The sequence below is a fragment of the Eulemur rufifrons genome, chromosome 8 (assembly GCF_041146395.1).
Source record: "Eulemur rufifrons isolate Redbay chromosome 8, OSU_ERuf_1, whole genome shotgun sequence".
NCBI lineage: Eukaryota > Metazoa > Chordata > Mammalia > Primates > Lemuridae > Eulemur > Eulemur rufifrons.
This window is the reverse complement of record NC_090990.1, coordinates 42003152-42019090: the sequence shown is the minus strand read 5'-3', so window position 1 is coordinate 42019090 and position 15939 is coordinate 42003152. Positions and strand designations below refer to the sequence as shown.

The 15939-nt window shown below is 36.5% G+C and overlaps 1 protein-coding gene across 1 annotated transcript in view; it reads right to left on the bottom strand.

The window, feature by feature from the left end:
• The window catches only part of PRKAA2 (protein kinase AMP-activated catalytic subunit alpha 2), a 56517-nt gene extending 41511 nt beyond the window's left edge, over positions 1–15006 (bottom strand). The window contains exon 1 of the mRNA XM_069480057.1: positions 14901–15006. Coding sequence (XP_069336158.1) covers positions 14901–14994 — 94 coding nt within the window. The 5' untranslated portion in view covers positions 14995–15006. The remainder of the gene's footprint in view (positions 1–14900) is intronic.
• Positions 15007–15939: the final 933 nt, after the last annotated feature.

Here is a 15939-nt window from a genome sequence, read left to right as displayed (position 1 = left end):
TCAAAAAGTAAACCTGGTAATGACAGAAATCTGAAATGTGAAGTAGAAAAAAACAGTATTTCTAAAATAATATTTATGTATGTGATTTTAAATACATGTTTTTCTAAAATAATAAAATGATATAAATAGAAAAAAGGATGTACAAGAATGTGTAAAGCAGCATTATTCATTATAACAACCAAGATGTAAAAACTACCCAAATGTTCATCAATAATAGAATGAATATTGGAATAATCTTAACACACCACTACACAGCAATGAGAATGAACAAATTACAACTACATACAGCAGTATGTATAAATCTAGCAAATATAATCTCAAGTAAGAGAAGCCAGACACAAATATGATTCTCTTTCTATAAAGTTCAAAAACAGGTAAAACTATATGTGGATAGTGGTTCCCCTTGGTGGGGGGAATGAAACAGTAGGTGATATAGGACAAGAGGCTTCTAGGATACTGGTCGTTTTCTGTGTCTTTAAATAGTGGTTACATGGGTATGTTCAGTTTGTGAAAACTCATTGAAGATTTAGCTAAAAGATCACTTAGAATGCATTTATTTTTTAATATATGGGATACAATAAAAAAGTTAAGAAAAACATTTGAAGGGTACTATATACCTAAGTTATGACAAGCCAAGGGATACCATATGTATCAGGAAGCCGGGCCTTTTTGGAGGTCAGCAACCTTTATCCACTTGCATACCACGAAGAGCCTTAACTCTGGCAATCAGGAGGGTCATCTAAAGCACATATTTTCTAATCCCTGCCATCACCAGACTCTTGTCAAAACAACACAAGGCTGATTTCTCCTTCACCCATGGTGAAACAAAACACAGTCTCATTGCTTTTCTCCAAATTTCATTTCCCTGAAAGTCCTTTAAAGTTCTCTAAAGGATGATTCTGAAAAGGAAGCAAAAGATTTCTTTTCCTTTTGATCTACCACTGATTAAATAAGTACCATATTAATATATATATATATATATATATATATAAAATCTAATTCCCCATAACTCTATAAGGTAAATATTATGCCCAGTTTACAGATAAGGAAACCAGGAATTGATGAACAGTCAGTGGTAGGATGGTGTGTCTGCCTTCAACATCCAAGCTCAAAATTCATGCTACTTTATGTCTCAATAACCAGGCTCTCTTGACTATAACATAGGAAGAGTGCTCATTTACATGCTTATCCTCTTATTTCCAGCGTTAGATTCAAGAAATGAGGGCACAGGGAAGGGATGGAGTCTAGCAGTGATAGGCTAAGGAGGGAAGGACAAAGCATGAGAATAATCAAGTAAGGAAAATTGCTATGTTCAGTTAAAGAGCAAGCCCAGGGCAGGGATGTGGTCTTTGCTATGGATCAGATATACTAAAATTACTCACCAAGAGGTGCTTAAAGTCAAGAAAATAAAACATGGACTGTAATAGTTTTAGTAATCTCTAAATCCAGTAATATTTAACATGCATTTAAGTTTTATTAAAAGAATGAACTCAACTATACCTGAAGGCCTTTTTCTGCTATTTTTCCTACCCTGTTAGTCTGTGCATTCATTTGTTCATTCACTCATTCACTCAACAAATGTGTTCTGAGTGTTTGACATGTACTAGACATTGCCTCCAAAGCTGAAAATAAATAGGACTTGCATTCTGGTGGAAATAAATAATAAACATTTAATAGTGATAAATGAAGAAAATAAAGCAGAGTAAGAGTGATGGGGTGGAGGTGGGAAAACAGACTATTTTAAATAGTTCAGGAAAGGTTTGAGGATGTGTTTTTTTTAGTAAAGACTTGCTCTACATCTAACTTTTCTGATTACATGATATGCTGTATTCTGCTTTATTGTTAAAACCAGTGTTTACATTGGCTTTGGATTGTAACTTTAAAATAGTTTTTTAAAACTTGAGCTAATCTAGGATTCCATAGGAAAATCAATTTAATTTTTATAATCATTTAAGATGAAAAACAGAGTCAGAAAAAGTTTACAGTATAGAAGAGATTATTTAAAACTGCTGGAAAATGTATTAGCATTCAGGTCAGGGATAAAAGATTTGAAAAAAATGTTCTCAGATGTCCTCATGCCAGATGAGGACTCTGCCAAAAACACTTATCCCAAAGCTTCTGAAATCATGTCCTCTCATGTCTTTCCAACTCTGGTCCTTTATGTGTCTACTTTCTTTCTGTGTTTCTCTTATTCCACGTGCTTCATCTTCTTCTTGTTCACCCTCCTTTCTTTTCCTGTCTTCAAGTATCTCCGCTGCCATCCTCATTAATCACCCCTAACTGAATAATTTTGTTGTTCAATGTACAATGTTATGTTCCATAAAAATTTTAGAGTTGTGGAATGATTTAGAATTCTCTCTAAAACTAAAAAAAAAACATAAACTGCTTTTTATCTCTAGGGCTTTTAGGTTTCATTTTAATGGTTACTCCAGGTTACAAAATGCATCCTTAACTTGCTAAATACAGTCTAATATAAATTTGTACTTTTATATTTCCCAAAGCAAGGATTTTAGAACATTTCAATTCTATTTTTCCTTTCACAATTTTTCTGTTATTGCTGTATTTCACGCCAACATATATTTTAAATCTCACATGATATTATTTTGTATTGTCAGTATCTATATTATTACTCGCATATTTACCCTTTCCAATGCTCTTCATTTCTTTTTGCACTTCTTGCTTCCATCTGGGATCATTTTCTTTTCTTCCTAAAGAATTCCCTTTGGTGTGTCCTTTACTGTGGCTGTGTTAGTGACAAATTCTCTCAATTTATGTTTGCATGAAAGTGTATTTTGCCTTTATTTTTGAAGGATATTTTTGTTGGGTATAAAATGGTGAACTGTTTCTTTCACCTCTTTGATGATACCATTCCATTGTTTTCTTGCTTTATTTTTTTTTTTTTTCTTTTGAGAAGTCAGCTTATTATTGTTCCTTATTTTTCCCTCTGGCTTGCTTTTAAGATGTTCTCAACACGTTTTCTCATCTCTGCATGAATAGATTTAGTCTACTCCAGCACAGGGAAGCCTCAAGAAAAAGGACCTGATTTTGAGCAGTTTCACAATGATGTGCCTAGTAATGGTTTTCCTGTGTTTATTCTGCTTGGGCTTCTGGATCTGTGGCTTGATGTGTTTAATCAGTTTTAGAAAATTTTCTGCCATTATCTCTTCAAATAGTGCTTCTGCTCCATTCCCTCTCTCCTCCTCTTCTGGAATTGTGTAATACTTTGTATGACCTTCAGTGGCCTTGGATTCAAAATAACATTTACACCCAAAGATGGTAACCTAGTACCAGTTTTACTTAGCTTTTTAGAAGAATTTAGGGCTGGAAACAGAATATCAAGATGGTATAACCAAATATATCTTCATCAGGAGTCCTTAAAACATCCAGCTGCTACTTCCCACCCCCTCATCACACAGAGGCACACTAGGTCGTGAGGTTGTGAGACTTACATGAGTGGATACAGTCTACTCTAGCTTACACAGGCCTCAAATAGAAACAGCATCATATAATGGCCCATTCCTGAATTTTCTAAGCCTACTGCTAGGGTGCATGAGTTTGAAGAAACCCCTTAAAGGTAAGCTGGAGGTCTGCTTCCCTATATATTTGATGCTGGTAAAAACTGAACTAAAAATATAGTCCCTCAGAGTATAACACGTCCATTCATAGTCTTCCCAGTCCAGATGCAACTGGTGTCTCGGGTCATTTCACAATAAATAATGTTGGCAATAGCACTGAAAAATCAAGTTTATCTTGGTATATGCCCCGAGAAACTGTATTAAAAGGAAATAAACCTGAAGTTATCTTTCCACAGGCAAAAAATATAAGCCTCCAATTAACTTTTTCTATATGGGTTCCAATAATACGTTACTAGACTTTTCACTGTGCTCCTATATGTGTCTTATACTTTCCTTTCATGTTTTTGTCTCTCTATCCTTTAATCTTGGCTATTTTCTTCTGACCTGTCTTCCAGTTCACCAATCCTATTAATCTAATCTAATCTGATGTTAAACCATTTAAGAGTTCTAATTATATTATTGTATTTTTCTATAATTTCCTTTATTCTTTTATAGATTCCAGTCTTCTGCTAAAATTCCTCATTTGGAAATATCACTTAGTTATTTTAAAGTCCATGTCTAATATTTTTATTGCCACCTACAAGTCTATTATTTTGGCCCTACCCCCTGGAATGCTGAACCTTGTGTGTGAAAACCTGTAGAGGCTCTGACTGATTTTATTTTCCTCTAGAGAAGAAAGGTAGGACGCAAATCATCTTAATCCCCTTTGGGATTAAAATGATTCTAAGTAGGATTTGAGTCTTCAGAAGATTGCAACCCCAAACCCAACTGTTTATCAGGGACTCCCTTAATAAGCTGTGAACTCTAAATTTTGTCTCCACAAGATTCAAACTCTACTTAGTTCTTCTGCCTTTTAGCCACTTGATATAGTTTGGATGTTTTTCCTCTCCAAATCTCACACTGAAATTTGATCCCCGATGTTGGAGGTGAGGCCTAACTGAATATGTTTAGGTCATGGGGACAGATCCCTCATGAATAGATTGATGCCCTCCTTGGAGGGGAGTCAGTTCTCACTCTATTAGTTCCCATGAGAGCTGGTTGTTAAAACAAGCCTGACATCTCCCGCCCCTCTCTCTTGCTTCCACTCTCTTGCCATGTGATCTCTGCACATACCAACTCTCCTTTGCCTTCTACCATGAGTGGAAGCTTCCTGAAGCCCTAACAAAAAGCAGATGTTGGTGTCATGCTTCTTGTAAAGCATGCAGAAACATGAGCCAAATAAACCTTTTTTCTTTATAAATTACCCAGCCTGAGGTATTCCTTTAGAGCAAAACAAAAGAACTAAGATACCACTGCTGTCGGCTAGGCTTCTTACATTTACTATTCCTATGAATTAGCAAATGACTCAAAGAGAAAAGTCAACCAAAAATGTCAGATTCCTTCCAATACATTTTCCTTTTCACTGGGATAGTGACCATTGCCTTCAAACAGATTTTCAAATTTTCTCTAATTTTTCTAATTGTCTTGACTAGAAGATTAATTTAATACAAGTTAAAAGTCATAGCCAATATGAACGTAAATGGCACTAGAATAAAATGTATACAACAATGGAATATTAAAGTTAAAAATGACTTTACAGATCGTCTATGCCAACCTTCCATTCAAACTAAGAATTCTGTAGTAGCAATCTTGATAGATAACTATCCAGAATCTAAGTAAATGTGTTAATTAACAGAAATCTCACTGATTTGTGGTACTGCTTGTACCACTTCCAGACAAATCTTGATAGAAAGATCCCCATTATTCTAGTCTATAATTTGCTTCCTTAGTACATTCACCCAATAGACATAAATCTATTTTTCAAAGCATCATTGATTATGGTGGCTACTTTTCCAGATGATGGTAATTTAGCTATTTAAAAACAGCTATCACACCTAAAATATGTTTTTTCCTAGTGTGAAAAACATCACATTTCCTTTACCATAATTCACATGCCATACTTTTTGTGCCCCCCCCATTATGAATAAAATATAATTGGCCAAGTTTTATTCCTCCAAATTGTGGTGCCAAGAACTGAAACCAATATTCAAAATCAGGCTTAATCCAAAATATAGCAGAATTGTACTACCTCTACAACTACCAACTCATATGGGTCCTACACATCTATTTTCCATCCAGTAACAATTTTTACATTTAAGCATTCATAATATATATTTCCTAGGCTTGTGGTCACCTAAAACTCCAACATCTTAGGAACTACTATGAACTGTTCCATTCTTTTAAGCACCTGTTTTTCGTTTTTGTTTTTAGCCTAAGTGCTAGATTTCACACTTGTCCCCATTGAATTTCACCTTCTTGGTTTTCACCTAGCCATCCAAATAGTTGATATAATTTTAAATTCTGATTCTGTGATTTGTCCATTAATTATCTCATCTAGCTTTGTGCCATCCCAAGTAGAAATTCTTACTGTAACTAGTAGATCTGAGTCTACATCAAAATCATTTATAAAAATTTAAATATGGTCAATGGCAGAGAGCTCTCTTTATCTTGACATCTAACTTATTTGGGAATAGAAGTTCAGCAGCAATAAATCATCCAGAATACATTTCTTCATCTTATCCACAAGGCTACTATAAGATACAACATCAAATTTCTTGCTAAAATCAATTATAGTATATAACTGTCATATTATCTGTGAATGAGTAAAGCACTGAAATACATTACAAGGGGGCCTGTTGTAAATCTGAGTAAAAGGTGGACTCATATCATTTAACTTAGATTTCAAATGTGAAACAAAAATCGTTTAAGCAAATTTTGTGACAAATATTTCCCACTTTATTTTAAATTAGTAAATCATCTGTTGTAGTATCTATTGCCACATTATTAACACTGGTAAAAATATTTTACTTAAAACCTAACTAAACACAGCAAATGCTTAATATATATTGGTTGTATTACTCCATTAATTATGGATGGGAGAACTAAAATTAATTATGGAATACCATATAGTCCTCACTTATACTCAAGCCCATTAAAAAAGAATATGAAAATAATTAATACTTATGGTATTGCCCAAGGAAATTATTTAGAAAAAAAGCAAATTTTATGATATGCTTAAAAATTTTAGTTCTATTATTTTCAATTATTACAGCCAGATTTAGTTGCCCTATAATTTAGAAACTGAGAGATGTTGGATGAAAACATATTGCTCATCATGTTTTTAATAGTACATAAAATGTATAAAATAATATGAAGAAAGAAGATTCTGAAAAAACAAAATATTTTAATAAATTAATACATTAACATTCAGAGTAAGAGACATATAGTAATAGAAAGATTTGATAAATTATCTTTAATCATACAAAAGGGTGTTTTAAAAAATCTAAGGGTAGATAAAAAAAGAATTATTAAAAGTTTAAAAACAAAGACACCACCCAAAGAAATACACAAAATTTATCACAGGCAAACACTGTCAAACATAAGACACCACTTAAGCAAGAATACTGTTCCCTTGAAGGGGTGAAGAAGGCTTCTATTATTAGCAGAGATAAGAACTGCCTGAAATTCCTTCCTTAATAACATCATACTAAAAATAAAATGGTTCACCACATTTCAAAATAAACACATTGCTTTGCATGTGCATTTCAATCACTTAAATAATAGATTAAAATATAAACCTGATTCAAGATTTATATTTCTCTCATATTTGCATTTAATAAATATACTAGGTAGACTTGCTCTCATTTTTATAAAACATTCAATGTTTTAGAGGTCTTGTGCCACCCACTTATTATCTCTTAAAGGATTTGAGATTAGGTCTTCCTGCTAGATAAAATTACATTATCTGTTTGGCTTGTAAAATTAACTACTTTCTCCACAAACTATTTTCCCTATCATCAAGGAAACCATGGGAATCTCAGAAGAATAAATGGGGCTGTATTATCATTACAAAGCAGTACCAAATACTTTCAGGAAAGCTAACATGGACTACAAGATAAGTGAACATTTTGGCATGTTCTTACAAAAAAAACAAGATAAAGCAGTGCTGTGTCGGCATGAGAAAGGAAGAGAGTCCCATAGAACTGAAGTAATTACCTCTATATATGCTCAAACTACAAAAATCTTTCTAATTTGGATAGATATGTTAAGAGAAAGTTTAGTACATAGGCATTTTTAGCTAAGAGTTCATTCTCTATACTTAAAAACAAAAAATTAACCTTATTTATTTTGGTTCTACTGTAAGTAGACTATGCCTTTAAAACAACCCATCCATACAAACTGCCAGCTGCTGCCTACACTTTCCCCTCCCCAGCTTTTGCCTCCTTCCTCCAGGAGTATCTATGATGGATACCACAAGATCTGGAATATAAATATATTACATGTTGCATATTTGCCTTGGGAGTGGTGTACAGGAGAGGGTGGAAAGTGAACAGAGTCTCAGAATTATGTATTCATTCACAAAAGAAAGACCTGGGAAAACAAGACAGGAAACAGTAAATTCTTTCTCCTTCTCATTAAATAAATTTCTGGTCTCAGAACCAGATCACAAATTATTCCCATAGTTCAGCTAATTATGGGTTTAAGTACATAATAGTACCTAAGTACACAAAAGTACATAAGTACTTTTGAGTACCTTTTCACCTACATACACTTTTTCATGTACTTCCCACAACAATGTAAGAGCACGTAAGGTATTATTGCCTTTTTATAGATCAAGTGAGTTTGGCTTAAGGCCACACAGCTGGTCTATGACAGAACAGAAGTTCTACACCAGGTCTTCCAAGTTCAATATACTATAGAGAGTATATATAACATATCATGTTGCTTTTGTGGACTTACTATGAACCTATCTACCATTTATAACATTGTTTCCTCTTGGAAAATGTCTTTGAAAGTCAATCAACTGATGACACAAAATGAACAAAATCCGTTCAGAAATTAAGGACACAATTACCTATGTCAAAATCATATGGCATCTAAATCAGCAAAAAAAATTCGAAATAGCACATCATTCATTTACCTAATTACTTGAGAGATATAACTCAACAGATTTTAATTCAATCACTAACCTAGTATTTTGAGGAGAAATATAGTTTCATTATTTGGAACCATTATGTAACACATTTAGAATTTGCATAATTTCAAAAATAAAATCAATTTAGCCAGTACCCTGCATGAACATTCACTTTTATTTCACTATTATTTCCATTTCATTATTTATTTTCCATATTTGTGAAAAAACAAATTACATGACCTAGTCAAAAAGGATACTGTATTTTAATATAAGCATTAATAATTAAGTATCATATAGCACAAATTAAGAACTTTCTTCAACCCAGGCAACCACAAAAATCAAGACAGATTATTACAGCTCTGTCCCAATGTTGGTGAGAAGTGTAGGCATTTCAAATGAAGGCAAGCTCTTCCTCACACAGGGTGCAGAATTCACTCACAATCGCCATGGATCTTAGCATCTCCACAACACTGTTATCTATCTGTAGTGCACTTTATCTTTTTCAAAGCTATTTTATGTACTTCAAACTCATCTGATCCTCACGAATACTCTTGAAGGTAGAAGGCCAAGTATTATTACTGCCATTTTACAAAGGAGGAAACAGAAGCTCAGAGTTTAATGGTTTTCCCAAAGGTCACATAACTAATAGTGGAAATGGAGTTAAAATCCAGAACTGATGTCTTACTAAACCAATGTTTTTTCTAGAACATCGAATCATTTTTACAAATTCTCTTTAGTCTGGCTACTACAGGTTACTGGTAATCTTTAGTCGAGGTTACTTTTACATAAGAAAACGAATTGAAATAACCGATATTTCTAAGAAATCTGAGTTAAAACTTTCAGAATTCAGCCCATTTATGACAAATGAAATGGACTGAGATAGATACACAACTAAACACTGGAAACATGAAAATATAAATTTTAATCATCCACATATGGAATTTCAAAACACTTTTATTATCTCTAAATTTGGACTAAAATACAGACATTTAAATCTTATTTTCTCAATTCTTGATAAATATCTGCAGTCATGCAAAATTATATCCTTGTAGGTTTGAAACTCACATGACTACATACTAGGCATTTTGACTTTAGATTCCATATAGCAAAGACTTTGGAGTCAAAGAATCCTGAATTTGATTGCTAGTTCTACCACTTACTAGCACTGTGACAAGTATGTATCTGATTCTCAATTTCACTGTTAAATGGAGATAATACCAAACTCAGAGGATTACTCTGAGGAATAAATAAAACCAAGTGCATATATAGTGCAGTGATTAGAACTATGGTAAAAACTTAAGTTGTGGCTTTTATCACTGAAGTATTACAAATGTGTTTCCTTTTTTCTTCTCTTCTACATCTACACTTCAGCCTCGGTCTTCAGTAATACAAATTTCTATTAAAAATTACACAATTTAATACGATGAACGATTAAATACATTTTTTTCAAATTAAATCTTTTAAATATCAGTTTAATGATAAAGTCATAAATGACCTCACAACACAGATATGTGTTCTAGTGTTCTCTTCAGGAGAGGAGGAAAACAAGGCCCAGAGTGATTCAGGGCCTTTACACTAGCATGGGAATCAAAAACAAATCCCAGCAAGGGAGCAAAATACCACAGGCATAACTCTCAGTTTCACCAATTGATAGGGCAGTTGTATGAAATTCCATTTATCATTTAGGACTTGGTATTTACATTGCAATAAAAGGTAACATGCCTTGTTAAAAAAATTTTCTTTTAAGTTTTCCATTTGCTTATCCTTCCTGTTATCTCAAAAATAAGTGAGGAATTAGTAAAATATTTACTTCATTTCTTGAGAGCAGTCTGTGGGCCATTCAGGTAACTACTGGAAGAACAGAAAAGGTAATTTTCTTGGTGAGATTTTGCTGACTAGAAAGAGGCTAAGTATCCCTTGGTGTACAATTCTGACATAGAATAATCATTTCATAAACCACATTTATCAGTCCCCAACTTGAAAATGCAGGCTTCTTTTTAAATAAATAATTGGCATTTTGTTACACATAATTTTTTTCTCCAACCAGTCTTTGTATGACACAAACAACAAATCTATTCTTCCAGAATTTCTATCACCTTTAGATAGATAAGAACTGAACAAGTCTAATTATAAGAGCTTTCAAACAGCAGTTCTACCCTACCCAGGAAGAGGGAGAACCTATACAATTAATCCAGAGAAAAATTTTAAGCAGATAAAAAGCATTACTTTTAAACTCTGTCAGCCCATATGTTTCCATAATCACTCCCCTAAGTAATCTAACAATATAATAAACTAATAAAAGAGAAAATTCTATTTAGAATATTTTAAAGAAGGCTTTAATTATTCATCACAAATAGAAGAATTTACATATAATTTTTAAAAATAAATTGAAACTAATGCTATTAAATGAAAACTCTGCCATTTTCAATTTTTGTTTACTATACCTAACTTTGGTCCATAAATTAATATATCAGCAACTAAAGTTAAATTTTCCAAATCTATCATTAGCATAATAGTTGAGAGAAAGCACATAAAATGCTCCTCACTCAATTTCCATGTTTTTATAGCCATATAAAATTAAATCACCTACTGTTTTTTAGTAGAAATTAATTTTACAAAGTCTAAAATCTATAATAATTAAAAATGTACGTGCATTCAACAAAAGATGCTGGCACAATTCAGCAAAAAGTTGAACTTAGAACCTCATCTCACACTGTATACAAGAGTTAACTTGAAATGGGTCTTAGAATTAAATGTAAGAGCTAAAATAATAAAACATTTACAAGAAAATCTTCAAGATCTTGGGCGAGGCAAAAATTTCTCAGCTATGACACCAAGACCATAGTCCATAAAAGAAAAAAAAAATCGATAAATTGGAGCTCATAAGAATTCAAAATTTTTATACTTCAAAAGACACTATTAAGAAAATGAAAATACAACCAACAGGCTGGGAGAAAATATTTGCAACACATGTCCAATAAAGGACTTGTACCCAGAATTTACAAAGAATTCTTATAACTCAACTCATAAAATGATAAACAACTCAATCAAAAAGTGAGCAAAAGATATAAACAGATATTTCATCAAAAAAGATATATAAATATAAATGACTAATAAGTACATGAAAGATGTTCAACATCATTAGCCCTTAGGAATGATTTTCCTTAGGGAAATGCAAAATTAAAGCCTCAATGAGGTATCATTTCACACCCACTAGGATGGCAGACAATAACAAATGTTGGCAAAGATGTGGAGAAAGGGAACTCTCATACATTGTTGGTGGGACTGTAAAATGGTGCAACCATTCTGGAAAACTTTGGCTGTTTCTCAAAAAGTTAAACAGAAAACCACGATATGGCCCAGCAATCTACTACTAAGAATCTACCCAAGATACATAAAAACATATGTATGTTTTTGTATGTGAATATTTGTAATGGCATTATTTGTAACATCCTGAAACTTAAAACTATGTTCAGCAACTGGTGAATGTAGAGACAAAATGTGGCATATCCATACAATGGAATATTGTTCAACAATAAAAAGGAGTGAACTAATGACACATGCTATGTTACACATGAACCTCAAAAGTGTTGTTAAGTTAAAGAAGCTAGACATGAGAGACTCCACATTGAATGACCCCATTTATAAGAAGTGTCTAGAAAAAGCAAATGTATACAGACATAAAATAGATTAGTGGTTTCCTGGAGCTGAGTGTGAGAATGGGATTAACTATAAATGCGTATGAGGGACATTACTGTGGTGTTGTAAAAACTCTAAAACTGATCTACAATGATGGCTGCAGCATTTGGTAAAGTTACTAAAAATCATCAAAGTATACACCTAGAATGGGTGAATTTACAATATGTAAAATATACTCCAATAAAGCTGTTTTTAAAAATGCATGTGCTTTTGTTTCACTTGTGCCTTGAAGAATTAAATGAGTAACTTTAGACTGTAGAAATTTCTGTAATTTTTATTAAAAAACAATTGTACTGATTCTAATCTTGTATGGGAAATGATAGTATCACTTTAGAGAGGATCTAATGTAGTGTTAGGAAATCTCCCATTGGCTGCTCATTGGACAGGAGTTCTCCAGGAAAAGAATTTCTTGTAAATCAAAGTTCCTTCTGTTAGTTTATATTTTAAGAAGCCAGTGCCTAGAAGCAGCTCAAGAGTACACACAAAAGATATTTAAGTTGTCCTTTGACAATGGGCTTATTGATCCGATAGGTATTCTATTCCACATCCAGATTACAGAATAATTTAGAAAAACAAAAACTTTTAGCACAATTTAAAAGGACACAGGGTTAAGTTATATAACTTTCAGAGTGTACATGTCCAAATGGCAAAGGTACTGTTTGCTTGAGTAATGTTTAATGTCAGAACACGATAGTCCTCAATAATGATATTAAATGACAAGTAACGTTACAAGCATCGATCCAATCTCTAGAACTTCCTATATTCATTCTTAGTATTATATATTCACCTACCTATCCACTCTACTTATAAGGGCTTTCAAAGATAATCCAGGACTTCATAGCCCTCACAGGACTTCAAGGAATTTTGCAAAGTTTTTATGTCTTTATGAAAATACCACCTTGTCTGTGAGGCCTTGTCTGACCACCTTAATGCAAACTGCCATCCTCACAAAACTCCCTATGCTACCTTCCCTCATTCATTTTTCTCAATAAAACTAAACATGCATTTTACATATATTCTGATTAGTGTTTGTCTTCCACTACTAGAATAATAAGCTCCATGAAAGGGCCTGGTCTTGTTCCTTGCTGTATCCTCATTGCCTAGAACAGTGCCTACCAAGTTGTAGGTGCTCAGTAAGTGTTTTTTGAACAAATGAATGGGTGTTACGTATGTGGAAGAAAACAAGAGCTGATCCTTGCCACAGGAATGAACAATGAGTCTATTCTCCTTATTCAACAACTTTGACTTGAGGTTAAAATATGAATTTTACACGGAAATAGAGACCCCAGAATAAAATTTTCAGACTGCCTATCCAGCATTTCTTCAGCAAAAAGGAAAAAAAAAAAAAAAAGCCAACATTTCACTTACACTTCTGGCTTTGCAACAAATAAAGTATGTTTAATAAACTGGCTCTAGTTCTGGAGAGAAAACAGGTTAATGAAATCTCATGTGACTCATTAACAAAAAAGAAAAAGGAAAGTTCAATACTTAACTAGCTCTTCTTACTAGTTACTTAATTCTAGTAAGAAATATAAAATTTCAAAGGCATCCTTACACCCAAAATGGGATTGCATCTTCAAGAAAACAGATACCAGCAGAAAATGCCTTAACAGTGCTGACCTCCTCTGCCCCAAATCCTCCAACAAACACCAAGGAATCTTTTTCTCTCCCTCATCCCAGAAGCCTTCCTAGAACCATCTGACACATACATCAACCTTGAGAACTCGCAGTGCTAATTAACCCCTGACCAAATTCAGCTGCCTTCCAGCGTTCCACGCACCCAGCAGAAAGACCCACCTCCTCGCGCCCCTGGAGCATCCCCCTACCGGGGGTGGGGAACCTGCACCCTTCTGATTTCAAGATTGCTGTCTTTTAAGCACCAAAGGAGAGAGAAGAAAAGCTTCATCTTTCTCTGCTGCTCCCCTTTTACTAAAAGGATTTACTGTATAAAATTTGGATTCAGTCAAAAGGCCACACTTAAGAACCAAGAAGGCCACAGGTTCCCCACCCCTGCCAGTCCCACCAACCGAGAATCCTGGAACATCAAAGAATCTGGGATGGCAGGGACCTCCCAGCAAGGACAGAATCGGAGGACATCTTAGACTTCATCCTGGTTCTGCCAATTTCTGCGTGACCTTGGGCATGTTACTTACTAAACCTCTAGGGGACCCAGTTTTGTCACCTTTAAGGTGAGGACAGATAACACGCTGACCAAGTTGCTGTAAGGAGTAAACGAGATCACATGTAACGCAGCAAACAGGCATCGGGGAGCCATGGGCACCTCAGTCATCAGCGGCGCGTCCTATGCCCCTGTCCTGCCCACGCAGCCTCAGAGCTGGAAGGCGCCTCATGGATCTAGTCCCATCTCCCGGTTTTGCAGAGGGCGCTGAGGTCCGGCGGAGAGAGAAGCGCCTTGTTCCGACCACCGCCAAGGCGGATGGGCGCCGAACCTGGAACCCAGGACGCCCGGCCCCCGCCCACACCCCGTCCTCTGCCCCGCGCCCTTGCCCGCCCGGCACTGCCGAGGGGAGGGGCGGTGCCCGCCGCACTCCCGAGCCCCAGCTCCGCGCGGCCCGCGGCCGCTCCACCTGCCGCCCGGCCCTGCGCCCGCCGGCGGCCCGGCCTCCCGCCAGCCGGGCAGCCCCGCGCGGCGGCTCGAACGCGTACTCAACTCTTCACTTTGCCGAAGGTGCCGACGCCCAGCGTGTCCCCCAGCACGTAGTGGCCAATCTTCACCCGCCCGTCGTGCTTCTGCTTCTCAGCCATCTTCGGCGCGCGCGGCCTCGCTCCGCCGCCGGCCCCTCAGCGCCGCCGCCGCCGCCGCCGCCTACCCACAGTGCAGCGGGACCCGCGGGGGGGCGGGCCCGGGCCGGGGAGTGGGCAGCGGGCCCGGGAGCCACGCGGGGCGCGCGGCCCAGGTGGGAAGAGCGGGCGGGCGGCGGGCGGCGCCCGGGCGGGAGGGACGCCTGCGGCTGAGCCCGAGGCGGCGACGGCGGGCCGGGGACCCGGCGTGGGGCGAGGTGCGTGGAGTCCGAGTGAGGGCCCAGGCGGCAGGTGCTGCGAGGCAGTGGGTTTGGGGGGGGGGTCCTTCTGAGGAAAACCGAGGCGAGGGAAAACGTGGGGTGAGATGTCGGCCCGATCTCGGGATGGAGCAAGGTGGAAGTAGAATTCGAAGAGAAACAGGCCTGAAGTGTGGGAGCCAGGGGATGTAAAGATGAAAACGCGGTGTGGAGGGCTGGGAAGGGCCCTGATCAAAGGGCAGTCGGAGGAGAGCCACAAGGAAGTTTCTCAAGTCACGGCTGAGTGTTTTTGATACAGGTCACAGCACACAGAGAACCCAGTTCTGCGCCGTCTTCGATTGTCCTCTACTTAGTCTGTCACTCTCAATGATTTTGTCCTATCGATGGAAGAGACCCTTTCCTCAAAAGCTCTCAATTTTAACTAATTTGCACGAAGTTTTCCAAAACATCACAGTCGCGGTATTTGCTCGAGTGTATTTCAGCACGTGCTCATATAAATTTATAGTATGGAAATAATATATGGTAGAACCGCTGCCCAAGAGGGAAATGCTGAAAGCAAAGGAAAGGGAAACTGAATGTAGTGCCCACAGAAAGTCAAGTACATCAGAGACAGGTATTCTGAAGGACAAGGACAATATAAGCACATTTATTCTTAGAATATAAATGTGGTAAAAATAGAAGTGAAAAAATG